This window comes from Hevea brasiliensis, chromosome 15 (genome assembly GCF_030052815.1).
Source record: "Hevea brasiliensis isolate MT/VB/25A 57/8 chromosome 15, ASM3005281v1, whole genome shotgun sequence".
In the NCBI taxonomy this organism is placed as follows: domain Eukaryota; kingdom Viridiplantae; phylum Streptophyta; class Magnoliopsida; order Malpighiales; family Euphorbiaceae; genus Hevea; species Hevea brasiliensis.
Genome location: NC_079507.1, coordinates 76,297,215 through 76,325,203, shown reverse-complemented (window position 1 = coordinate 76,325,203; position 27,989 = coordinate 76,297,215). Strand labels below are relative to the sequence as shown.

Sequence of the window (27,989 nt, the reverse complement as noted above, 5' to 3'; positions counted from 1 at the left end):
TTCTAGTGATTAATGTCTGTTCGGACAGCCAGAATGTCTGAAACTATATTTAAACTAGAGTAAGAAGTCATAAATAGTCCAAATAATGATAAGAAAAATTAATAAAAAATCTAAGCAATGAAATGCACAAAGTTAAATGAGCCGTGGCTTCAGCGATGGGTGACCTTAATGGAAAGTAACGATGAAGGCCGTTAGCAACTCTAGATCCAGGGGAAACCCTGCGAAATAATTTTTGGGATTTCAGTGAAGAGTTATTGAAGCTGAGATGACAATGAAATGTCAAGAAAATGCTAAAAAAATTTTATCAATCGGTACAGACAACTTTAGCATAATAAGCTAAACGAATGGCATTTTGGTTATTTTACCTTCAGAGATGATTTTTGACCATCTTGTCCATTTAAGTGAATAAGGTTAATGTCCTAAAATATGAATAAATATTGCTAAAAATTTAATTAAAAATGAGTAGAAAAGAAAGAAAACAAAATGAAATTTAAAAAACTTAATTATGACATCATGCATGTATAAGCATGATGCAATTAAAAAGCTCCACCCAATCACAATTTGATAAACGAATTAAAGGGATAAAAATGGAATTAAAATGGAATAAAGACAAAATTAAACAGCCATCTTCTTCATTCTTCTTCTAATGGCCTAAATTCCCACTCTCTCTCCTCCATGAAAATTCTTTCATCTCTCTTCAATTCTCATTGATTTCTCTCCACAAAACACTAAACCTTCTTCATTTAAACTTGTTATCTACCATTGGGGGAAGTGTTTGGCTGCTAAGAAAAGCTAAGAAAGTGAACTTTGAAGCATTGAGAAAATCTTCACATAAGGTTAGTGCCAATTCATCCATCCCTTTTTATATTTCTATCATTAGGAGTAAGAATTGAGTGGAAATTTGACAAAATTGAAAAAAAAATATACATGTTTGACTAGCTTGAATTTTCAGCAGCCTTTATAGGTTAGGGTTTTGATGATTTAATTGAATTGTAAATGGAAATTGATGACCCATTGACATGAATTTAGTGATTATAACATTAAATTGTATGTGTAGTGCAAGAATTAGAATTTTGGGAATTAGGGTTTGTGGCAAATTTAGGGTTTTGTGAATTGATGATAAATTGGAGTTATAATGGTCAATTAGTGACCATTTAAGGTAAATTGACCATAAATTGGAATGAGTTGTGGCATTGGAATGTGAATTAGTTGCTGCCCCAAACATGCCAGAATTTCTGGACTTGAGTTCAGTGGGTTTGAGTAGCCCTAACTGGACTTATGTAGCTCCAATTGGTGCAAGGCTAATTGAAGGTGAAATTAGACACATAATGCTACATTTTTTATGAAGACACCCTGCCCAGAAAACCAATTTGGGATGACCTAAAAATTGACCAAATCTAGGTAACTAATTCTGAACCTGGTTAAAATGATCAAATAAATAGTGTTTATTCATATGGCCATACCTTTGTATAGGAAGGTCCAAATGACCTGATTTTTGAACCAATAGAAAGTTTAAACAATTTAGAATAACTTTTATGAAGAACACAAACTCAAATTCTGACAATAACCAATTCAAATTGCTAGCCAAAATCAGGACACAAAAACTGCCAGAACCAAATCCTACCCAGAAAATCTGGACAATGAATCAATACGGCTAGTTATGGTAAAAATGCCATAACTTGAGCTACAAAACTGCTAATAGAGTGATTGAAAAAGGAAATTAAAGAAGACACATTAAGGAACAATTTTCAGAAAGAAAGTTTAGCCAAATTCTCACTGTAACTTAGTCCAATAGAACAGTAAACTTAGGCAATGAAATCTGAAAATTTGAAATAACTCTAAATGAGTTTTGAATTGAGATTGGCTATTAATGCCAAAAAGTCTAAAATCCAAAATGTAGAATTTTAGTGTAATTAGAATTAACACATCTGTTATGTATGAAAAAGTCAACAATTATGCACAAATAGTAAGGTGAATAGTAACCACTAAACATTAAGTGCAAAGAATTAAATAATTAATTTTGTAATATGTCCTAGTATGCCTAGAATAATTGGTTTGGATAGGTTGGCATGCCAATAGGGTTCTGATAGCAATACTACATATGGCTTTATGTCATTCTGTGATTTGTGGTATTTTATGTCATTATGGCTTATGGCCATTTTGCTATGCTTGACACACTTGGCCTTGTGCCCGATGCTCGTTATAGCTTGTTAGCCATTCTGTTGCACACCTGGTAAACACTTTGTGATCGATGGTGTGATGGCCCAAGGTACTTAGTACCTAATGCCAGTTTACCCATTTATCCAGTCCAGTCAACTGATATAGGTTACTTGAGCAATTAAAATAAGTCTAAATAAATTATTACCAATTAATGAACATAAAAGTATTAAATTAATAAAAATATTAATAATTACCAAAAAATTTCAGTTTGCATAATATATCAACATAATATCTACATATTTATTCATTTAGTTTATTTTTACATTATATTGGCACCACTAAGCTGTATTGCTTAGCGCGTCACTTTTTGATGCATGCATTTTATATCATCATTTAGATATAATTTTTGCACATAATTTACCTTTGTTCATAGCTATTACTATAGATGCTAGCATATATTTAGTCAATTTTTACAATTTTACACTTATTAGTTTAATTTTTGAATTTATTTGTTTTGTAGGTTAAATTTAGAGAAATTTAGTGTATTTTGATCAGAGCAGCCATTTAGAAGAAATTAGAGTTGAATTGCAAAAAATTTTGAAGTTGAGTTAAAGAGGCCGAAAGTGACACAACCTGCTTGTGTCACAGGTTGTGTCGATTGTCAGATATGCAGTTTTTCTCAGGCAGCTGGTTTCACAACTTGCGATACAATCGATTCAGCTTGTGTCATTTTTCTGAAAATTACTGACGTAGCATTTTTGTTCCTCTAATTTAATACATCACTTTCTCTAGAATCTTCTGCCTTTTTACCCATTCTAGGGTAGACCTTTGAACCATATAAAAGCTCCTTTATCTCTTTCTTTCCATTAGGAGAAAGGGAGAGATTTTCGGCAAGAAAGAAGGAAAGGAAGAGGAGCTCCTCTAGTTTTGCAGCAGCAGCAGAGGCCATTTTCTGCAACTCTCCAGTAGCTGATCCTTCATCATTTTATTGGGTTTTCTATTCCTTAGATTAGATTTTCATTATTTCTTCATTTCTATACTTGAGTTTGTCTTGAAACCATGATTTGTGAGTAGATATTTGAGATTCTAGAGATGGGTTTGTAAATATTACTTTGTATTGTAGTTTTTGAACTGATTTAGTCATTTAAATGAGATTTGCTGCATTTTGATTTATTGCTTGTGAGCTTGTTGCCTTGCTTGATGAATGAGCCGTTATTAAGTTAAGTTTTAATCCTTGATAGATGGACTAAAAAGTGAATGTTTGGGATAGATAATCTTGCAACAAACTTAGTTTTCTTGGTGTTAGAGATAAGCTAAGAGGATTAAGGGGACTTTCCAAAATCAATTAGAGTTTTAATTGGATTTTTGTTAGGTTTGAAATACCATGAAAACAGGGTTTGATTTAATGAATACCAACTTTGAAATGCTTGAAAAGGGTTTCAAAGAGCTAAGAATTGATTTTCCTCAAAATTGCAATTCTCATGTGTTTGGCTAAATTAGAGATAAACCACATGCAAACAATATTGAAAACCCTATCTCTAGAATCACTTTAATTTTTATTGAATTTAGATTTAATTCCTCCAAATTTCATAAATAGTAATTTCAATTTAAATTTTAGTAATCTAGTTTAATTAATTTAGTTAATTGTTTGATTTAGCTTAAATTCCTCAAATACCAATCTTAAATTTTAAATTTCATTTTATATCTTTAAATTTTACATTCTAATTAGCTTATTCTTTTATTTCCAATTTAAGCACAATTCCCTGTGGGAACTATATTATTTTTAAAACTCTACTATTGTGACCCGTGCACTTACAGAAGCTACTTCATAGCTAGCACACAATCAAGTTTTTGGCGCCGTTGCCGGGGAATTGTTTGTTTTTAAGTTGGATTTTAATTGTTTTAAGCTGATTAGAATTTTATTTTCTTTTATTTTCACTGCTATTCCTTGTGTTTTTCAGGTACTTTTCTTGTTTATGAGACGATCGAAAAGCACAAGTGATACTGAATTGTTGTTCAAACCTGAAATTGAAAAATTTTTTCGAGCCAACAAAAAGGAATACAAGAGAAGAAAGGAAGCAGAAAAAGAAGAACAACAAAGATTTGAGCAAGAGGAGACAATTGAAAATATGGAGAATCAAAATAAAGCTATTGGTGGAGACAATGGAGGAAATGAGCAAAACAGGCAAAATGAAGTTGTTAATCAAAATGATCCTCAGTGAAGATCCATGTTAGATTATGCTTTTCCTAGATGTGCAGATGTGAGAGATAACAGACCTATTATTGGAGCTAATCAATTTGAGTTAAAGACTGGTCCCATTCAAATGGTTCAGAATTCACAATTTGGAGGTAGTCCACTTGAAAAACCTCATTCTCATTTGAAGAAATTTTTGATGATATGTGGTACACAAAGGCAGCCTGGAGTTTCAGATGAAGTGATTCGGCTCACCTTATTTCTATAGCTACTTGGGAGCAACTATCTCAAGCTTTTCTATCTCAATTTTTCCCACCTGGGAAGACCACTTATTTGAGGAATTTGATGGTAGCTTTTAAGCCAAGGGATGATGAAACTTTGTATGAATCTTGGATGAGATTTAAGGAGCTTGAAAGGCAATGTCCTCATCATGAAATACCTAAATGGATGATTGTTCAGAATTTCTACACCAGAGTTACTCCAGCCATAAGAAACACAACTGATTCACAAGCAGGAGGAGATTTCATGAGAATGACAAGTGAAGAATGCTATGATCTATTAGAGAAGATTGCTCATAATACCCATTTATGGGGAAATCCTAGAGCACTTGAGCCAAAGAAGGCTGGGATTTATGAACTTGACTCAGTTAGCTACATGAATGCAAGATTTGATCAGTTGACTCAGCTTCTTAGTGATTTTTGCACAAAGGCAACAACCTCAACTCCTACGACTATGCAACAAGTTGCCTACACAGATGGAACCCAAAGTTGTGGAGTTGATTACTCTTCTTATGGTGATGATTATTTATAAGAACAAGCTACTTATGCAGGAGGTTATCAACAGAAATCTATGGGAAATTCTTCTCTAATGTGAACAACTCAACATGGAGACCACAAGTAACTTTTGCTCAACAAGGTCAAAGCTCAAATTATGCTCATAACCAGCAGTATATGCAGTAGAATAGATCTCAGTTTCAGCTTCAATTTTAGCCCACAAGGCAGCCACAACCTGGATATCAAGCAAGAGTACAACAAGCCCTTCCACCTCATGAACCGAAGCCAACCTTGGAAAGTATGATGGAGAAATTTTTTACTGAACAAAGCAAGATGAATAGCAAATTGGAGGAAGAAATGCAACACATGAGACAAACCATGGATCAATTACCAGTCCACAATCGTATGTTGGAGACTCAATTGGCTCAACAAGCAAGTTCATCGTGAAGTAAATCCTATGGCAAACTACCTAGGCAACCACAAAACCCTCATAAACAATGTAAGGTTGTGACCTTGAGAAGTGGTAAGAAAGTTGGTCAAGAGAGTGAAAACAAGAGAGAAGAAAAAGAGAGCACAAAAGAAGAAAATTCAGTTGAAAGCAAGAAAAATAAAAAAGAAAAAGAAAGCAAAAGTGAGCAAGATGAGGGAGAGAAACCATACATCTCACCTGAGCCTTACAAGCCCACCCTTCCCTACCCTCAAAGATTCATTAAACATAAGCTAGACAAACAATTTGGTAAATTCCTTGAAGTGCTAAAGAAGTTGTATATCAATGTGCCATTCACTGAGGCACTATCCCAAATGCCAAGTTATGCCAAGTTTTTGAAGGAGATTCTTACCAACAAGAGGAGGCTAGAAGATTATGACACCATTAACTTAGGAGAGCAATGCAGTGCTATAATTCAAAAGAAGTTACCTCCCAAACTCAAAGATCCGAGTGTGTTTTCCATTCCTTGTCATATAGGTGATAATTGTGTGGCAAATGCTTTATGTGACCTTGGAGCTAGTGTTAGCCTAATGCCTCTTTCAATATATGAGAAGTTGAATATGGGAGAGTTGTAGCCCACAAATATGTATCTTTCATTGGCTGACCGTTCAATTAAGTATCCAGAAGGCATTCTAGAAAATGTGCCTATCAGGGTTGGGAAATTCTACATTCCAATAGACTTTGTCATTTTAGATATGGAAGAAGACACAAAAATTCCTATCTTATTGGGAAGACCCTTTTTTGCAACAGCTGGTGCATTAATTGATGTAAAGGGTGAGAAATAGACACTTGGAGTGGGAGATGATCAAATGATATTCAACATCAATCTAGCCATGAAAAGGAAACATGAAGAAGTTGAGTCTTGTTTGCGGGTAGACATTATTGATGAGATTGTTCAAGAGCATTTCAAAAAAAGCTATCCACAAGACCCTCTTGAAAATTGCTTAGTCCATGGTGGAAGCACTGATGATGACAATCACAACATAGCTGCTTTTGCACAACACTTGGAGAGCTCTCCACCACATCCTGAAGCCACAAATTTTCAGCTTGAAGAAATGCAAACTTTGGAGATTAAACCACCATTATTAAAGGTAGAGGATGCCCCAAAGGTAGATCTTAAACCTCTTCCTTCCAATCTCAGGTATGCTTTTTTTGGACCAAATGGAACATATCCTGTTATAATTAATGCATCTTTAACTGATATTGAGATTGACAAATTGTTGAGAGTTTTGAGAGAATATAGGAGAGTTTTGGGTTATACAATTGATGATATAAAGGGAGTTAGTCCAACAATCTGTATGCATAGGATTTTCCTAGAGCCAAATAGTAGACCTTCTATTGAACACCAAAGAATATTGAATCCTACAATGAAGGATGTTGCGAAAAAGGAAATCTTGAAATTACTAGCTGCTGGAATTATTTACCCCATTTCTAACAGTGAGTGAGTTAGTCCTATGCATGTTGTACCAAAAAAAGGTGGGGTGACAGTTTTTAAAAATGAAAATAATGAATTGATACTCACTAGAACTGTTACAGGCTGGAGAATGTGCATAAACTATAGGAAGTTGAATAATGTTAGAAGAAAAGACCATTTTCCCCTTCCTTTTATGGATCAAATGTTAGAGAGATTAGCCAAGCATTCTTTCTTTTGTTACTTAGATGGATATTCTGGTTTCTTTCAAATTCCAATCCATCCTGATGACCAAGAAAAAACTACCTTACCTGTCCCTATGGCACCTTTGCATATCGAAGGATGCCATTCGGATTGTGTAATGCGCCTGCCACCATTCAAAGGTGCATGATGGCCATTTTTTTTTATTTTATTAAAGAAATTATGGAGGTCTTCATGAATGATTTTTTAGTATATGACACTAATTTTGATTCATGCTTGACTAATTTGTCTAAAATCTTGCAGAGGTGTGCTGATAATGATCTAGTGTTCAATTGGGAGAAATGCCACTTTATGGTTCAAGAGGGGATCGTTTTAGGGCATTTGATATCAAACAGGGGAATAGAAGTAGATAGAGCCAAAATAGAAATTATTGAAAAAATGCCCCCTCCAACCACTGTCAAAGGAGTGCGGAGTTTTCTTGAATATGCCGGGTTTTACCGGCGATTTATTCAGGATTTTTCTAAACTTGCTAAACCCTTAACAAATCTTTTGAATTATGATATTAAATTTGATTTTAATCAAGATTGTATGGTTGCTTTTTGCAGGTTAAAGACTGCATTAACAACAGCTCCTATCATGCAACCACCGAATTGGACTTTGCCATTCCAAATCATGTGTGATGCAAGCAAGTTTGCTGTTAGAGCTGTCCTTGGCCAGCGAAAAGATAGAAAACCTTATGCCATTTACTATGCAAGCCGAACCCTTAATGAAGCTCAAGTTAATTATGCTACAACTGAAAAGGAGTTCCTTGCGGTAGTATTTGCAGTCAATAAATTCCATTCTTATTTGGTCAACTCAAAGGTAATAGTTTTCATTGATCATGCAGCAATAAGGTATTTAATAAGCAAGAAAGAAGCTAAATCTAGGTTGATTAGATGGATTTTGTTACTTCAAGAATTTGATTTAGAAATAAGAGATAAAAAAGTTGTTGAGAATGTGGTAGCTGATCACCTTTCTAGGATAAAAACTGAAAATAAAGATGATGATATTGTGCCAATTGATGAGTTTTTTATGAATGAGCAATTGTATGTGTTGAAATCTGCACTTCCATGGTTTGCTGATATTGTGAATTACTTGTCTTGTGGTGTCTTGCCACCTGATTTATCTTGGCAGCAAAAGAAAAGATTCTTGCATGATGTTAAATTTTATTCTTGGGAAGAGCCTCTTTTGTTTAGGAGATGTAATGATGGAATAATTAGGAGATGTATACCAGAGGAAGAAATAAATGATGTTATTTACCATTATCATTCCTCTGAATATGGTGGTCATTGTAGTATCTCAAAAACTGTTGAAAAAGTCTTGACATCAGGTTTCTATTGGCCTATTATGTTTAAACATGTGAGAGACTTTATAAGCAAGTGTGATAGGTGTCAAAGGATAGTGTAACACCCTCCCGGTAAGGGGTGTCACAGATAGACAATATTTCCAAGAGAGATGAGATGCCCCAACAGTCCATATTAAAAGTTGAATTGTTTGATGTGTGGGGAATTGATCTCATGGGGCCATTTCCATCCTCTTATGAGAATAAATATATCTTGGTAGGGGTGGACTATGTATCTAAATGGGTAGAAGCTATTACTACACTAACCAATGATGCAAAAGTTGTGAAATTTCTAAAAAAATTTGTTTTGACCAGATTTGGTGCCTCACGTGCCATAATCAATGATGGTGGTAGCCATTTTTGCAACCACCAATTTGAAAAATTGATGAGAAAGTATGGGGTAAAGCATAGGATTGCCACACCATATCACCCTCAAACAAATGGCCAAGTAGAAAGCACAAATAGAGAACTTAAGCAAATCTTGGAGAAAACTGTCAGCAAGTCTAGAAAAGATTGGTCCCTTAAATTAGATGACACTCTTTGGGCATATGGAACAGCCTTTAAAACCCCTATAGGAACTACACCTTATAGGTTAGTTTTTGGAAAATCATGCCATTTGCCCGTGGAGTTAGAACATAAAGCTTATTGGGCCATAAGAGCAATCAATTTCGATTTACAAGCTGCTGGACACAAAAGACTTTTGCAACTTGATGAGTTAGAAGAATTGAGACTTGATGCTTATAAAAATGCTAGGATCTATAAAGAAAGAACTAAAAAATGGCACGATAAGCACATCAAGAAAAAGGACTTTAAAGGAGATTTGGTTCTCTTATTCAATTTAAGGTTGAAATTTTTTCCAGGAAAATTAAAATCAAGGTGGTCAGGTCCATTTAAAGTTGTGAAAGTTTTCTCCTATGGTGCAGTGGAAATTTTTGGTGAAAAATCTAGTAATTTCAAGGTAAATGGGCAAAGGTTGAGGCATTATTCAATTGGTGAGCCAATTGAGAAGATAGCAACCTGCTATCTCTCTCATTCTCCATAAAATTTTGATTGAGTAAGGTCAAGCTAAAGACCTAAACTTAGCATTTTTGAGCATAACCCATAATTTTTCATTGATTCTTTATTTCTTTCATATATTTGTTTTAAGTTTTTCTATACTCTTTATTCAAAGTTTGACATTGTTCTAATTTTCTTGTGCAGATGGGATACAATTAATTGCAAGCAAATGAGCATTAAAAAAATTTTTGTTTTAGTTCTAGTTTTAAATTTCAGCTTTAAAATTGTTCACTTATACTTTTCAGCTTTCTATTGTTGAATATTTGCTGGTGGATTTTGCAGGACTCATTGCCCTGTTTATTAATTTTAAGAGGAAGTTTTTCCAAACTTTGACATCTTGGTTTAAAAAGAAAATTGTTTGAATATGGATGTGTGAATTGGTGCTTTGAAAAAATTTTTTTATGAGTGTTTGATGAACATAACAGGTTGAGCAATTAGAATTCATGTTATAAAGGTCTAATCACTTGAAATCTAATTTGCTTTAATTTTTCAGGTACTGTGTAATTTTGTCAAATTTGGGCAGTAGATTTTACAACCTGCGGCACAATTGATTTTGGTTGTGTCGTAGCTTGTGTTCACTGGGTGCAATTTGGGCAGAACATTTCACAACCTACGGCACAATCGGTTTTGGTTGTGTCGTAGCTTGTGTTCACTGGGCACAATTTGGGCAGAAAATTTCACAACTTTCGGCACAACCTCCATCCTTGTGTTCTAACTTGTGTCATTTATTTTGTTTTGCAGGTTGATAACCCAATTCACTAGAATGGGCCCGCAACTAACCCCATGCCCAAAAAGCCCACTAACCCATTTTGAAAAAAATAAAATAAAATAACTAAACCAAACCCATGGCCCGTAGCCCACTTAACTAAACCCATACCCAACAGCCTTTACCTAATTACCAAAGCCCAAAGCCCACACCCATATCCAAAACCCATCACTTTTACTCCCTAACCCGAACCCATACCCGATAACCCTACTACCTCCTTCTTTCTCTCGACATAACCTCCGACACAACCCCACTCTTTTCTCTACGCCGCAACCTCCGCCACCCACGATCCACAACAACATTTTTCTTCTTTCTTCTTCTACTTCTTTGTATTCTTCTTCTTTTTCGGTCCCTCTCTTCCATTTTCACCATGATCGATTCCCCTCTTTCCTTCGAAAACTCCCCTCCCCATCCCTCACACCCTACGCCGCAACTTGAACCCACCAAACCCATGGATACTGACTTGCCGGCAACCTATTCTGGTGATGCTCCCATTGCTACATACAAGAAGAAGAAAGCAAAGAGTATTAAGCCACACAAAACCATAAGCGGCACAAAGAGAAAGAAATTCGAACAGCCCACATAGCCTCAACCAGTCCAGCCGCCCACTTTCTGCCGTACCTGGTGCTCGCCTTGGAATCCCGAGATCAGCGGTAAAGCGCCCAAGGAAATCTTTAGGTAACTCTACTATTCCTTCATCTGTGCCTACTACTAGACAATGGGTATTGCCTACTGCCGAAATGAAGAAAAATAAGACAAGAATTAAAACTAGAGAAATTGTTCAGACTCGATATTTGGATGTGTTTACACTTAAATCTTTGAATATGTATGATGAAATGCAGTATTTGTTGGATGCTTTGGGTTGGGTGAGATTTGTTCATAAACAGGAATTAGTTTACCCCACTATAGTGCAGGAATTCATGGCCTCCCTGTCCACTAGTAAGCATAAATATGAATTGGATAATAACTTAACAATCAACTTTAGATGCCTCGGTCAAGATAGGGTACTGTCCATGGATGATTTTCATCATATATTCGGGTTTCCCACTGATGGTTTGATTAAAATGCCTACCAGTAGAAGGGATTATAATGGGTATGAATTTTAGCAACAAATAGCACCCTTAGTAGGTGTTTTCAAACTTGGGCACAGTAAGGCCTCTAAAATTGAGAGTCACTCCTTGCGATTGCTTCAAAGATTAATTGTAAAGACAATTTTAGGAAGAGGAACAAGTGTTGGGACAATGTCTCAGTATGACCTATTTTTTTTGTGGTATGCCATGTGCTCCGCCAAACTACTAGGGGTACTGGTAAGATTGTGTTTGGAGGTTTGGTCACACCCATTGCACATTATTTTGGTTTTGACCCTCAAGTTCATAGGTGTCTTTGCCGTCTGGCCCAGCTTCTTTGTATTTGGATGGACCTCATTTTGCCAACCAAAAATTTTGTATTAAAAATGAGGCAACACAGCTTTATGAGATTCCGGCACCAGCAGCAACACCACCAAGCTCCCCTACTGCAATTAGCTCTTCCTCACCATCTGACCAACCTACTGAGCAGCCTTCAACACAACCTTCATGCCAGGCTCCACCAGCTGCACAACCTGTTTCATCAACAGCTTCTGGACCCTCCATGGCAACCCTTCTGACATTCATGGAGAATCTAAGTGATGAGATCTACTCCTTTCGGCAAATGACAGATGTCTCTTTTCAAACATTAAGGGATTTAGCTGATATATATTTGGATAGAAGTGCTGAAATGCAAGACGAGTTGAAAGCCATGCGAGCTAAGCTAGAGCAGATAGAAACTAACCAGGCACTCATTTTGAGCATTATTTCTCCACAACAACCACCAAAAGCACCACCACCTCCACAAGATGGCAAGGGCAAAGGAGTTATCATTCATGACTGATCAGCTTCTATTTTCAGTTTACATATCTCATGTCTTTATTTTAGTTGCTTAATTAATTAGTATTTTTAGTAGCCTGTTTAGTTAATATTTTGCTTGTGTTGCTTTTCTTTTACTTGAAATATTGCTTATTTAGTAATTTTTTTTTAGTTATTCATAAGCACATTTTTCTTTTGAATCTTTAATGCTTTGCTCACTTGCTTTTATATGCTATTTTGGAAGTTCACTTGATGAGTGGATATCTCATGGTTATATTTTTTAGCTTAACCTCTCTATTTCAACTTTTTGAGTTTAATTGCTTTAATGGATTCCATTCCACTGTTTCTTTTGCAATGAGTGCAGCAGCTGTCCAAATTTTATTTAATTAAATTGGTTGCACCTTCAATGAGGTAACAATTCTTATATCAGCTTGTGTCATTTTCAGCACAAGTTGTGCTACCACTTATGAAACAGGATACCCCTTATCCACTTTAGGCTTACATATCTATTTTTTATGCACATATTAGCCACCTATTTTCTGCACAATATTTGAGAGAACCCATTGCATTTATAGCCAATTTTTCCCATTCCTTGCAATCTTTTAACATTGAGGACAATGTTCATTCTGAGTATGGGGGAGAGGGTAAATTTTTTGCAAAAATTACTTTTCCCTTTCACTTGCATATAGTGACATATTCATTAATTCATACTTGTACATATTCACATATATACACTACATATAGCTTCATACACTTAGTTATGCATACTTAGTTGCATATAGGTTCATTATACATTCATACATTCATGCATTTCATTTATTCATTTAAAATTTTTGGATTTTTAAACCAGTTTTTGAGTTCCAGAAGCTGCTTATTCAAGCAATCCAACTTGCCTTTAGATGGTTAGTGGAATGAAAGTTCTAGCCGGGTACAAAGTCTTAAGCATTATTCTTTCTCTTACTTAATAGCTTAAAATTAATTATTTTGAGTTTTGAGTGTCTGAATAAGCCTTTAAGAAAGAAAATGGTCATTGTCGTCTCACCATTCCTAGAATAAGCATTTTAGATCTTTCAAAGCGAAATTTTTAACTTGCATTTGATAAGAATATGATTTAGGCATTCCTTCATATTTTAAACCTCATATTTAGCCTTAACCTACCTTAATTTCATATCAACCCTTGCAAACCCCCTTGAACCTTAATTTCCTAATTTCTTTAGAACCCAAATCATTTACCTAGCTATAAAACCTAAACACTACCACCTATTTATGAGAATAATATTTTAGCAATTAAGTGCATAAAAAAAATAAAAATAAATAAAATAAAAAAAACTCGGAGGATTGAAACATCTTGAAAAGTGCTAGAGTAATTGTGAAAATTTGATAAAAAAAAAAACATCACCAAAATATCCCAAAAGTAATTTTGGGTGTGACATGAAATAGGGACACATACAAAATTAAAAAAAATAATAAAAAAAGTATAAAAATTAGTCCCTTTATATAATCATTGTGATAGTACTTGAGATTCATTGTGAATTTCTTTCCTCTTGATATATATATATATATATATATATATATATATATATATATATATATATATATAAAAGAATATTGGATGCACTTTAAATTTCATGATTAATATTATTCTCATATTTTGTTTACCTTATTTTCTTTCTTTGTTAACCATAATTTTACCCTATTTGACGCCATTACAACCCTTAAAAAGACCTAATGATTCTTTGAAAAATGCTTGTTACATTAGTAGAGTTAAATCTTTTATGCTTGCATATGGGTTTGGCAATATAATCTTCCATACATTACTCACCATCTATTTGAGACACATTGGCTAACTATTTTATTTAGGTTTGTTTTCGCATAATTAACTCTTGTAACTGGTTGGTATTTGTTGCTTGGGTTGATTAGTTAATTCTTAGCTATTCTGTAATTGTTGAGAGTGATTACTTCATTCTTTGTGCTTCACTGGTAGGGATTTAGAATGTTGGTGGCTAGAGGTAAGTTGGTGGTTTGGATTAGTGATTTTTGTGTTTTCAAAGACTGATTCTATTCCATTCCAAATGAGTTTTAATGAAATTTTACTTGGGAACAAGCAAGAGTCTGAGTATGGGGGAATTTGATGCATGCATTTTATATCATCATTTAGGTATAATTTTTGCACATAATTTACCCTTGTTCATAGCTATTATTATAGATATTAGCATATATTTAGTCAATTTTTGCAATTTTAAACTTCTTAGTTTAATTTTTGGAATTTATTTGTTTTGTAGGTTAAATTTGAAGAAATTTGGTGTATTTTGATCAGAGCAACCATTTGGAAGAAATTAGAGTTGAATTGTAAAAAATTTTGAAGTTGAGTTAAAGAAGCCGAAAGTGACACAACCTGCTTGTGTCACAGGTTGTGTCCATTGTCAGATATGCAGTTTTTCTCAGGCAGCAGGTTTCACAACCTGTGGCACAACTCGCGACACAATTGATTCAGCTTGTGTCATTTTACTAAAAATGACTGACGTGGCATTTTCGTTCCTCTGATTTAATACATCACTTTCTCGAGAATCTTCTGCCTTTTTACCCATTCTAGGGCAGACCTTTGAACCATATAAAAGCTCCTTTATCTCTTTCTTTCCATAAGGAGAAAGGGAGAGATTTTCGGCAAGAAAGAAGGAAAGGAAGAGGAGCTCGTCTAGTTTTGCAGCAGCAGCAGAAGCCATTTTCTGCAACTCTCCAGTAGCTGATCCTTCATCATTTTATTGGGTTTTCTATTCCTTAGATTAGATTTTTATTATTTCTTCATTTCTATACTTGAGTTTGTCTTGAAACCATGATTTGTGAGTAGATATTTGAGATTCTAGAGATGGGTTTGTAAATATTGCTTTGTATTGTAGTTTTTGAACTGATTTAGTCATTTAAATGAGAATTGCTGCATTTTGAGTTATTGCTTGTGAGCTTGTTGCCTTGCTTGATGAATGGGCTCTCATTAAGTTAAGTTTTAATCCTTGACAGATGGACTGAAAAGTGAATATTTGGGATAAATAATCTTGCAATAAACTTAGTTTTCTTGGTGTTAGAGATAAGCTAAGAGGATTAAGGAGACTTTCCAAAATCAATTAGAGCTTTAATTAGATTTTTGTTAGGTTTGAAATACTGTGAAAACAGGGTTTGATTTAATGAATACCAACTTTGAAATGCTTGAAAAAGGTTTCAAAGAACTAAGAATTGATTTCCCTCAAAATTGTAATTCTCATGTGTTTGGCTAAATTAAGGATAAATCACATGCAAACAATATTGAAAACCCTATCTCTAGAATCACTTTAATTTTTATTTAATTTAGATTTAATTTCTCTAAATTTCATAAATAGCAATTTCAATTTAAATTTTGATAATCTAGTTTAATTAATTTAGTTAATTATTTTATTTAGCTTAAATTCCTCAAATACCAATCTTAAATTTTAAATTTCATTTTATATCTTTAAATTTTACCATTCTAATTGGCTTATCCTTTTATTTCCAATTTAAGCACAATTCCCTGTGGGAACGATATTATTTTTAAAACTATACTACTGTGACCCGTGCACTTGCGGAAGCTACTTCATAGCTAGCACACAATCAATTTTTACCACGCGTAGGTACTGGTGAGACCGATAGAGAGCCCAGCAGACCTCAGACTGGGTGAGCATTTAGATCTGCATTATGTTCCAGTGTCACCACATCTGCAGTGTATTTTGGGTAGGACACTAGGCTACAGCATGTATTTTGTATTTTATGTTAGATATTTATTTTGTTATGTAAATTATGGAACCATGTAAATAATTGTAATTATGTACATTAATGACATTTAGTATTTCATTTGTGAATGAGTACCAATTTTATTGGTTTTATATGAATGAAAATTGTGAATTTGAGTTTGAAATGTCGTGATTTGATGAAACTGTGTTGAGGTTTATTGGAGTTGCGGATATGATATGAATACTGAAAGTGTTTTTAACAGATTCCGAAGAATTGTTTTCTCAATTTTTAGCCGGCACTCTGCCGGATTTTCTGTAAAATTTTAAAATCCCAAATTAATTGAAAATTTCAATAAATGGCATAAACTTCACTTAGAGGATTTTAATAAATAAACTAAGAATTAGAACTTAAAATATGATGGAGTCCATATCATGCATTGCATTTGTAAGAGTTGAGGTGGCACTAATGCAGATCTATTTGTCATTGATTGTTTTGGTTAGGATATGGATCCTGCTTCGCAGAGAGAAGTTGAGGAAGAGGTGGAGAGTCATACTCCTCCCATGGCTTAAGCTGGAGGTAGGGGAGAACCTGCACAGCCTCAGTTTGCTCTATTTCAACAAATGACTAAATTTTATCGACAGATGATGGGGGCTATCCCACCACCATAACCATAACTACAACCTCCACCACCACCACAGAAGTCCCATTTGGAGAAGATAAGAAAATATGAGGCTGTGAATTTCTTGGGAAAGAAAGAAGATGATCCTCCAACAGCCGAGAACTGGCTAGATAGAACAGAATGAGTACTGAGACAACTTCACTGCACCCCAAAGCAAAACCTAGAAGGTGTTGTGTCCCTGCTTCAAGATGATATATATCAGTGGTGGGACAAAGTATTCAGGAAGGTATAGCCAAATCAGATAACATGGGAATTTTTTCTCACAGAGTTTAGGAAGAAGTATGTCAGCAATGTGTACCTAAAAGAGAGGAGAAGAGAATTTATTAGTCTAAAGCAGAGGCAGCTATTAGTGGCAGAGTACGAAAAAGAATTTATCAGACTGAGTAGGTATGGAAGGGAGATAGTCCCTACAATAGCTGAGAGGTGTAGAAGGTTTGAGGAAGAGTTGAATGATAACAATAAGATTATGATAACAGCTTTGGGGATTTCTGATTTTGCAAAATTGGTTAAAGCTGCACTAAAAGTAGAAAGAGTCAAAATTAATGAGTAGAGCAGAAGGGAGAGACAACAGAAGAGAGGTCTGGGTCAGACCAGTGCATCCTCTACTCCTGGTAAAAAGTTCAGAGGTCCTCCTACTCAGAGTACTAGTTAGCCACAAGGTCAGGGCCAGTCCTAAAGGCATAAATCTCAATTCACACCGAGGAGAGGCCAGTCCACACCATTAGTGGGTAGCTCTCCAGAGACGGTGTTCAGAGGACCAGCCCCAACAGTCTCTTCAGCCTGTCCACACTGCCAAAGGTGGCACATGGGGGAATGTTGGAAAGTGACTAGGGGTTGCTTTCGATGTAGGTCTAAAGAGCATCAAATTAGAGATTGTCTAAGGAGGACTGCTACAGCTACTCCAGCATCAACAGATAGGCCTTGCCCCTACAGCTCAAAGGGGTAGAAGGCTAGGTAAATCTGAGATAGCTAGTACATCACAGAGGCCGACAACAGAGTCAGCTGAGAGGCTACAGGCCAAAGCACTAGTAAGGGCGTATGCCATGAGAGCTCAGGAGAAGCAGGATGCTCTAGATGTCATGAGGGGTATGTTCTCTCTCTATGACATACCTGTGCATGCATTGATGGATCCAGGATCCACATATTCATACATCTGCATCGAGTTACTAGTAGAAAGGGGAATTCAAGTAGAGGAAAGTGATCAAGATATTTTAGTCACTAACCCACAAGGCCACAGTGTGGTGGTAAATAGAGTGTGCAAAGGTTTTCCATTGAGGATTTAGGGGTATGAGTTCTCGGCAGACCTGATTGAATTGCTCTTTCATGAGTTTGTTGTGATTTGGGAATGGACTAGTTGTCATGTCATCAGGCAATAGTGGATTGTATATTGAAGAGGATTACATTGAAAACTTCTAAGAATGATGAAATAATAGTTGTGGGAGAAAGGACAGATTTTCTATCTAATATCATCTCAGCTACAGCTGCAAGGAGATTGATCAAGAAGGGTAGTGAAGCCTACCTGGCACATGTGGTTGATACCAGAAAAGCTAAATCTAGTCTTCATGACATTCCCACTATGAGTGACTTCCCCAATGTCTTTCCTGAAGAATTGCCTGGTTTGCCACCAGAAAGGGAAGTAGAATTTGCTATTGAGGTAATGTAGGGTACAACACCAATCTCAATTGCTCCTTATAGGATGGCACCCATTGAATTGAAAGAGTTGAAAATCCAGTTGCAAAAGTTACTGGATAAGGGGTTCATACACCCTAGTGTGTCACTATGGGGAGCTCTGGTGCTATTTGTGAAAAAGAAGGATGGGACTTTGAGGTTATGCATTGATACCGGCAGCTAAATAAAGTAACTGTAAAGAACAAGTACCCATTGTCGAGAATTTATGATCTGTTCGATCAATTGATGGGAGCAAGCATTTTTTCCAAGATTAATCTCATATCAAGGTATCATCAGCTAAGGGTAAAGGATGCAGATGTGCCTAAGACTGCATTTAGGACCTGGTATGGGCACTATAAACTCCTAGTGATGCCGTTTGGGTTGACAAATGCACCAGTAGCTTTTATGGACCTTATGAATCGTATCTTTCATCCATACTTAGATCAGTTTGTAGTGGTCTTCATTGATGATATATTGGTGTATTCTAAGAACAGTGAAGAACATGATGAGCATTTGAGGATTGTTCTGCAAACTCTGAGAGAGAAGAAGCTACATGCTAAGTTGTCCAAGTGTGACTTCTGATTGAGTGAGATCTCTTTTCTTGGATACATAGTATCAGCTGATGGGATTAGAGTAGATCCCAAGAAAATTGAAGCAGTGATGGAATGGAAGCCTCCCAGGAATGCAACTGAGGTCAGAAGCTTCTTGAGGCTAACTGGTTACTACAAAAGGTTTATGAAGGGGTTTTATCTGATAGCTGCTCCACTGAGCGAGTTGCTGCATAAAAATGTCAAATTTCACTGGAATGACAAGTGTCAAGCCAGTTTTGAGAGGTTGAAAGCTATGTTGATAGAGGTACCAGTGTTGACACAGCCAGTATCTGAGAAGGATTTTGTGTTCTATAGTGATGCCTCACATAATGGGCTAGGATGTGTATTGATGCAAGAGGGGAAAGTGGTCGCCTATGCTTCCAAGCAGTTAATGCCACATAAATAGAACTACCCTACTCATGATTTGAAGCTAGCAGTGATCATATTTGCATTGAAGATATGGAGGCATTACTTGTATGGGGAAAAGTGCTATATTTACACTGACCACAAAAGTCTGAAATATTTGCCAACCCAGAAGGAACTCAACCTTAAACAGAGGGGATGGATTAAGTTCCTAAAAGACTATGACTGTGTAATAGATTATCATCCTAAGAAAGCAAATGTAGTTGTTGATGCCTTGAGCAAAAAGTCCATCACAGCTGTGAGATCACTAAATGCCCATTTATCCTTAACTCAGGATAGAGTTATTTTAGCTAAGTTGCAAGTAAGACTGAACCTGCTACGACAGATTCAAGATGGACAGAAGGTAGATGAGAAGCTAATAGCTATAATGGGCAAAATTCCAAAGGAAAGAGAAACTGATTGTGAGGTGAAAGCAGATGGGCGTTTGTACTATAAAGGAAGAGTGTGTGTACCAGATAATGGCAAATTGAAGACTAGTATTCTGAAAGAGGCACACAATAATGTTTCTGCTATACACCCAGGAAGCACAAAAATGTATCATGATATGAAGCCTCACTACTGGTGGCCTGGTATGAAAAAGGACATAGCTGACTATGTAACTAGATGCTTGACATGTCAGCAAGTTAAGGCAGAACATCAAGTTTCATCAGGTTTACTACAGCCTATAAGCATACCTGAATGGAAATGGGATCGAGTCACTATAAACTTTGTAAGTGGTCTACCTCTCACCCAGAAGAGACATGATGCAGTATGGGTGATAGTAGATAGATTAACCAAGTCAGCTCATTTTCTGCTAGTTAAAACTAACTACTCACTGGAGAAGCTAGCAGAATTGTATATTAGTGAGATAGTTAGACTACATGAAATCCCGCTTTCCATTATATCTTATCGAGACTCGAGGTTCACATCCAGATTTTAGAAGAAGTTGTAAGAAGCCTTGGGCATACAATTCCATTTTAGCACGACTTTTCATCCTCAGGCGAATAGACGATCAGAACAAGTAATTCAGGTAAAACTTAGAACTCATTGAGTTATTATAAATATTAAATTGAAATGATAATAATAACATGAAATATGTGATAGGTCCTTGAGGATATGATGAGAAGTTGTGTTGTTGAGTTTGAGGGAAGTTGGGACAGATACCTCCCACTGGCAGAATTTGCATACAATAATAGCTATCAAGCTAGCATTCAGATGGCTTCGTATGAGGCACTGTATGGGAGGAGATGTAGAACACCATTATGTTAAACTGAATTGGGCAAAGATAAACTCGTAGGACTAGACCTGGTGAAACAGACTGAGGAGAAGGTGAAGTTAATCAAAACCAATTTGAAAGTTACCTCAGATAGACAAAAGTCTTATGCTGATTTCAGGAGAAAAAACATAAAATATGAAGTTGGCAATAAGATGTTTCTTAAAGTCTCACCATGGAAAAAGGTATTGAGGTTAGGAAGAAATGGTAAATTAAGCCCTAGGTTCATTGGCCCATATGAAGGCATTGAACGTGTGGGTCTAGTGGCCTATAGGCTAACTTTACCACTAGAGCTGGACAAGATCCACAATGTATTTCACGTGTCTATGCTGAGAAGGTACAGATCAAACCCTTTGCATGTCATCTCCATAAAAGAAATAGAAATCCAACTAGATTTGATATATGAAGAGGAACCCATAAGGATCCTGACTCGAGAAGTAAAAGAATTGAAGAACAAGCAGATTCCATTGGTGAAAGTGTTTTGGAGGCACCACAACACCGAGGAGGCAACTTGGGAAAGCGAAGAGATGATAAGGCAACAGTTCCCTCAACTGTTTGCATCAAGTAAATTTCGAGGACGAAATTTTAATTAGAGGGGAAGAGCTGTAACACCTTCACTTTAGCTAGTCCGTACATTTTACTATTCCAGTGACTAATGTCTGTCCGAATAGTCAAAATGTCTGGAACTATATTTAAACTAGAGTGAGGAGTCATAAATAATCCAAATAATGGTAAAAAAAAAAAAAGAAAAAATCTAAGCAATGAAATGCACTAAGGTTAAATGAGCCGTGGTTCCAACGATGGGTTACCCTAATGGGAAGTAATGGTGAAGACCGTTAGCAACCCTAAACCCAGGGAAAATCCTGTGAAATAATTTTTGGGACTCCAATGAAGAGTTATTGAAGCTTAGATGACAATGGAATGCTAAGAAAATGCTAAGAAAATTTTATCAATCGGTACAGACAACTTTAGCTCAATAACCTAAACAAAAGGCATTTTGATCATTTCACCTTCAAAGATGATTTTTGACCAACTTGTTCATTTAAGTGAGTGAGGTTAATGTCCTAAAATATGAATAAATATTGCTAAAAATTTAACTAAAAATGAGTAGAAAAGAAAGAAAACAAAATGAAATTTAAAAAGCTTAATTATGACATCATGCATGTATAAGCATGATACAATTAAAAAGCTTCACCTAATCACAATTTGACAAACTAATTAAAGGGATAAAAATGAAATTAAAATTAGATAAAAATAAAATAAAACAGTCATCTTCTTCATTCTTCTTCTAATAGTCGAAATTCCCACTCTCTCTCCTCCATGAAAATTCTTTCATCTTTCTTCAATTCTCATTGATTTCTCTCCACAAAACACTAAGCCTTCTTCATTAAAACATGTTATCTACCCTAGGGGAAGTGTTTGGCTGCCAAGAAAAGCCAAGAAAGTGAACTTTGAAGCATTGGGAAAATCTTCATATAAGGTTAGTGCCAATTCATCCATCCCTTTTTATATTTCTATCATTAGGAGTAGGAATTGAGTGAGAATTTGATAAAATTGAAACAAAATATTCATGTTTGACTAGCTTGAATTTTTGGCAGCCTTGTATAGGTTAGGGTTTTGATGATTTAGTTGAATTGTAAATGAAAGTTGATGACCCCTTGATATGAATTTAGTGATTAAAACATTGAATTGTATGTGTAGTGCAAGAATTGGAATTTTGGGAATTACGGTTTGGGGAAAATTTAGGGTTTTGTGAATTGATGGTAAATTGGATTTATAATGGTCAATTAGTGACCATTTGAGATAAATTGATTATAAATTGGAATGAGTTGTGGCATTAGAATGTGAATTAGTTGCTGCCCCAAATATGCCAGAATTTCTAGACTTGAGTTCAGTGGGTTTAGGCAGCCCTAACTAGACTTGTATAGCTCCAATTGGTACAAAGCCAATTGGAGGTGAAATTAGACACATAATGCGACATTTTTTGTAAGGACACCCTGCCCAGAAAACTACCTTGGGATGACCTAAAAATTGATCAAATCCGAGTAATCAATTTTGGACCTGATTAAAATGACTAAATAAATAGTATTTGTTCATTTGCCATAACTTTGTGTAGAAAGGTCCAAATGACCTGATTTTTGAACTAATGGAAAACTTAGATAATTTAGAACAATTTTCATGAATAACACAAACTCAAATTCTGACCATAACCAATTTAAATTGCTAGCCAAAATTAAGATATCAAAACTGTCAAAACCAAATCCTGCCTAGAAAATCTAGACAATGAATCAATTCGGCCAATTATGGTAAAAATACCATAATTTGAGCTACAAAACTCCAAATTGAGTTATTTAAAAAGGAAATTAAAGAAGACATATTAAGGAACAACTTTTATGAAGAACGTGTAGCCAAATTCCCACTATAGCTTAATCCAATGGAATAGTAAATTTAGGCAATAAAATCTGAAAATTTGAAACAACTCTAAATGAGTTTTGAATTGAGATTGGCTATTAATGCCAACAAGTCTAAAATCCAAAATGTGGGATTTTTGTGTAATTAGAATTAACACATCTGTTATGTATGAAAAAGTCAACAATTATGCACAAATAGTAAAGTGAATAGTAACACCAAATATTAAGTGCAAAGAATTAAATAATTAATTTTGTAATATGTCCTAATATACCTAGAATGATTGGTTTGGATAGATTGACATGCCAATAGGGTTTCAATAACAGTACTGCATATGACTTTATGCCATTTCGTGATTTGTGGTATTTTATATCATTTTATGATATTATGGCCTATGGCCATTTTGCTATGCTTGACACACTTGGCCTTGTGCCCAATGCTTGTCATGACTTGTTAGCCGTTCTGTTGCACACCTGGTAGACACTTTGTGATCGATGGTGTGACAATCCGAGGTACTTTGTACGCAGTGCCAGTTTACCCGTTTATCCAATCCAATTGACTGATATAGGTTACTTGGGCAATTAAAATAAGTCTAAATAAATTATTACCAATTAATAAACATAAAAATACTAAATTAATAAAAATATTAATAATTACCAAAAAATTTCAGTTTGCATAATATATCAATATAATATCTGCATATTTATTCATTTAGTTTATTTTTATATTATATTGACACCACTAAGCTATATTGTTTAGCGCGTCACTTTTTACTACGCGTAGGTACTGGTGAGACCGATAGAGAGCCCAGCAGACCTCAGACTGGGTGAGCGTTCGGATCTGCATTGTGTTCCAGTGTCACCACATCTGCAATGTATTTTGGATAGGACACTAGGTTACATCATGTATTTTGTATTTTGTATTTTATGTTAGATATTTATTTGTTATGCAAATTATAGAACCATATAAATATTTGTAATTATGTACATTAATGACATTTAGTATTTCATTTATGAATGAGTACCAATTTTATTGATTTTATATGAATGAAAATTGTGAATTTGAGTTTGAAATATTGTGATTTGATGAAACTGTGTTGAGGTTTATTGGAATTGCGAATATGATATAAATATTGAAAGTGTTTTTAACAGATTTCGAAGAACAGTTTTCTCAATTTTTAGCTGGCACTCTGCCAAATTTTTTATAAAATTTTCAAAATCTCAAATTAATTGAAAATTTCAATAAATGGCATAAATGACATAAACTTCACTTAGAAGCTTTTAATAAATAAACTAAGAATTAAAACTTGAAATACGATGAGATAAGGTGCTCGAACACATTATATGACATACTTTGCTCGATCACACTGTAGAAAGGTGAAGGGTGTTACAAAAAAGATTGAATCTGGCCTGCCCCCCTAACTAAGTGACTCATTAAACATGACATCAAGGAACCCATCTGACAAGTAGCCCAAATGCAAAGGTGGAGAGAGAGAGAGAGAGAGAGAGAGAGAGAGAGAGAGAGAGAGAGAGAGGAAAGCAATTAACTGTAGAACAGAATTGAGAAAGCAGAAAAAAAGAAAAAGGACACAATGCACATGCTTTTAATTCATTAAGAACTATAAAAATGGGACTCGTTCACTTTTATTGTCTTTTAACTCAACTCTCTCCATTTCGCATCTCCCCTTCCGATTCCTATAGAATTCAGAGACATCCTAATAAGATATTCTGTATAGGTAATTCTCAATAATCCTGCATAAAAACCATAACAAATATCCTAATCAACGCTAAGAAATAGTAAATAACAGTACATGTTACTTTTTCAAATAAGGGAATTTTAAGTACGAATTAAAATCAAATTTAAAAAAAAAAATCTTAGACAGCAATTTTCTTTAAAAAAAATCATATTGGAAAAATAAATGATTGCTTAAATTCTTTTTACATATTCCTTTTCCTTATCATAAATCATATTAACCCCTCCTTCCCTAAAAAAAAAAAAAAAAAAAAAAAAAATCTTGTCCCAGATTTAGGATCTCTATGAATCTCACGTTCATGTAATATTTATGAGAATTTATGAGAAGTAGCTATCTTCATTGTGTAGCTCATCCAATGAAAAGAGAGTGAAGAATAAGAAAATTTCCTGTACATGATTAATTTCCATTTTGAATAATATTGACAAAAACATAACAGCAACAAACATAAATATAGACTAATTTTATACGATCAATAAAACATAAATTCTTTTTTAATTAAAACCAATGGGTTAAATAATTAGGAAGTCTAGTTGGAATAAGCTTCGTTCGTTAATGGATATGAAAAATGCCCCTATTGTTTCCGGACAATAAACAATATCAATGATTAAAATATTAAGAGCTGATCTGCCAAAAAAAATTATTAAGAGCTGCAATCATCAGATCAGTCAGGGACACTAAGCGATGGACTCGCTACGAACTTCAGCAAGGTATGGACTCTCAATTCGGCCCAGTCCAGTCAAAATGCAATGGACAATATAGTCTTTCTATCGGCCACAAGAAGATAAAGTGAAAAAAATAACCAATCTATCCATGATCTTGTTGAAACTGCACATAGTCAAATAACGGTCCAATAATATAATTACTCTCAATAATGCCAGCAGAAGAATGCAAGCATCACATCCAATAGTGGCTGGTGAAACGGGTTCCAATTCAGTTTAAAGTGGAGAGTTTAGAATGCTATGCCAACGTGAACATAATGTCATTGGGAAACCAACGACTTGAGGGGTTAAGAATGCGTCCATTCACTGAAACTACTATAAAAGATGGCACATATTGAGAACATCAGGAAAACGACCAAAACAGATGCAGAGTTGCAGAGAAAACTGAGCTTCGTATCACCATAGAAAACTTAATTTCTGGCCCACTAGAAAAGCATAATAGGATACATTGCTCCAGGAAACAGCAAAGTCATGCAAAGCAGCGTGGTAACCAAAAAGCTTTACTTGGACAAAGAGCATGACAACGAGGAGAAATTTTGGAGCAATAAAATGACTCAATTCAAAGGGGGGGCGTATAAGGATACAGATTAAACCATATTTGGAATGAAACAGGAAAGACAGAAGTAGCCATTAGCCTATATGCAAACATTCACAAAAAATAAGCACAAAACCTAACTCTGGAAATGCAAGACGCAATCAATTTTGGAAGCTTAGCAGATGTGGGTCCAAGTATTTCATTTAAGCATCAATAGCACAAATATGTAATCGAAATCCTAACTCTGGAAATGCAAGACGCAATCAATTTTGGAAGCTTAGCAGATGTGGGTCCAAGTATTTCATTTAAGCATCAATAGCACAAATATGTAATCAAAATCCTAACTCTGGAAATGCAAGACGCAATCAATTTTGGAAGCTTAGCGGATGTGGGTCCAAGTATTTCATTTAAGCATCAATAGCACAAATACGTAATCAAAATCCATAACTCACAAGACTTGATCTCCGATATCAAATGATTGTACAGGAACATCGAGCTCAGTAGCAAAAATAATCTATGAAAGGAGCATCCAATCAAAAATTAAATAAAATCAACAGCACTCCACAAAATAAATAAAAAAAAAAAATACTAAACTAACAAATGCAAAAAAAAAAATCATACCTCTTCCTTGCACTTCTTCAAGTTGGTGGTGGTCCACAGTAGGATTCCGCTCCCAAACCAAAGAAGAATACCACGGACACTGCAAGGCTCCAAAGCAAGAAGCAAAGAAACACAACATAACCTTTCGTAGAAACAAGTTCAAAATACCAGTCTGTCTGTTCAGGCACGGTGAAGAACTCATCTAGCACAACCTTAACTAATGCATCTAGAAGCTTCTTCGATTGCTGATCCGCATTAGCCGAATTCAAAACCCGAGTTCGAGCTTGTTTGAGGAAATTGGCCACAATATCTACCTCCACAGAACCGTTTGGTTTTTGGAATCGGTAAAGCTCCATAGACACATCGCCTGGATCAGCAGAGGTTGCGAGAATCTTTGAAGTCAGAGTAAGATCACAGAGAGGCAATGTTTCTAATGAAGCTGAAAGAACCGGATTGAACTCCAACACAGAACTCTGAAACAGGATCAATGAACTCGGCATGTTAATCAAAGTAATTAAGAAAAAATGCATATTTTATATGATTTTCTGAAAAAAAAAATTCAAAATAGAACCGTCGGATCCTAAATAAACAACACATCAATCAACGCATGTGGACGAGAGAATCAACACAAGTTAGAAAATATCGATCTAAAATTACGATCACCGAACCAAATGCGATGAAATATACAACAATAGATAAAAGAAATCTTCAGTAAAAGCCGAATAAGCAATGCACTGAACTGAACCATACTTGTGCCATTTGGCTGGTAGAATTAGCGTCTGAGATCTCTGAAATCGCAGAGAAATCACTGGATTCCTTTACGGTCTCGAACAAAACATCTTCAGAAACCGAGGCAAACGCACCATTCAAGCTTTTCTTAGCGATCTGCAAAAAACGATACATAGTCAAGCAAGAGATCACAGACAGAGAAAGACCAGAAACCGGAGGTTAAGATTTGAAGAGAACCTTTTGAGGCTTCTTCAATCGAGACTCCTTGGATTTCCGATTGGAGAGATCTTCCTTTAGTGGAGTATGATAGTCCTTCATTTTCGCTCTCTTTTTGGCGGGAGAATTTCAGATTCCAAACTTTTTCACGAATATATACAGCGCAAAGGAATGTGAGAACTAAGAAAAGGGGAAGCTTTAGGCTTTCGCTATTTACGGTCAACAGAGCAGTTCAGATGGCCTCAACTATGATAGTTCAGTGAGACTGATCTGAACCCAGTTTTCATAGACAATGACCCAAATTCAGCCAAAATAATAAGAATTACACTGCATAAAGGATAAATCAAACCCTCCCTCCGGCAGGAG

At 35.3% G+C, this 27,989-nt stretch overlaps 1 protein-coding gene and 1 non-coding gene across 5 annotated transcripts; both read right to left on the bottom strand.

Annotated features, from left to right (window-relative positions):
• Nucleotides 1-8: 8 nt before the first annotated feature.
• Nucleotides 9-27,987, bottom strand: LOC110669423 (uncharacterized). 4 transcript variants are annotated; one of them, XM_058137216.1, is made up of 4 exons: nucleotides 27,645-27,987; nucleotides 27,429-27,563; nucleotides 26,700-27,151; nucleotides 9-218 (listed from the first exon to the last, which is right to left on the bottom strand). In XM_058137216.1, exons 1-3 carry the CDS (start codon nucleotides 27,723-27,725, stop codon nucleotides 26,717-26,719), a joined length of 651 nt encoding a protein of 216 aa, XP_057993199.1. In that variant the 5' UTR covers nucleotides 27,726-27,987; the 3' UTR covers nucleotides 9-218; nucleotides 26,700-26,716. The 4 variants fall into 4 exon arrangements, with proteins under 4 accessions (XP_057993199.1, XP_021686785.2, XP_021686783.2 ...); XM_021831093.2 differs by lacking the exon at nucleotides 9-218 and adding an exon at nucleotides 24,566-24,765; XM_021831091.2 differs by lacking the exon at nucleotides 9-218 and adding an exon at nucleotides 24,566-24,822 and having other exon boundaries at nucleotides 27,645-27,986.
• Nucleotides 4,685-4,791, bottom strand: LOC131174295 (small nucleolar RNA R71). Its single transcript, XR_009144543.1, has one exon. It is a non-coding gene; the product is annotated as a small nucleolar RNA R71 (small nucleolar RNA).
• Nucleotides 27,988-27,989: the final 2 nt, after the last annotated feature.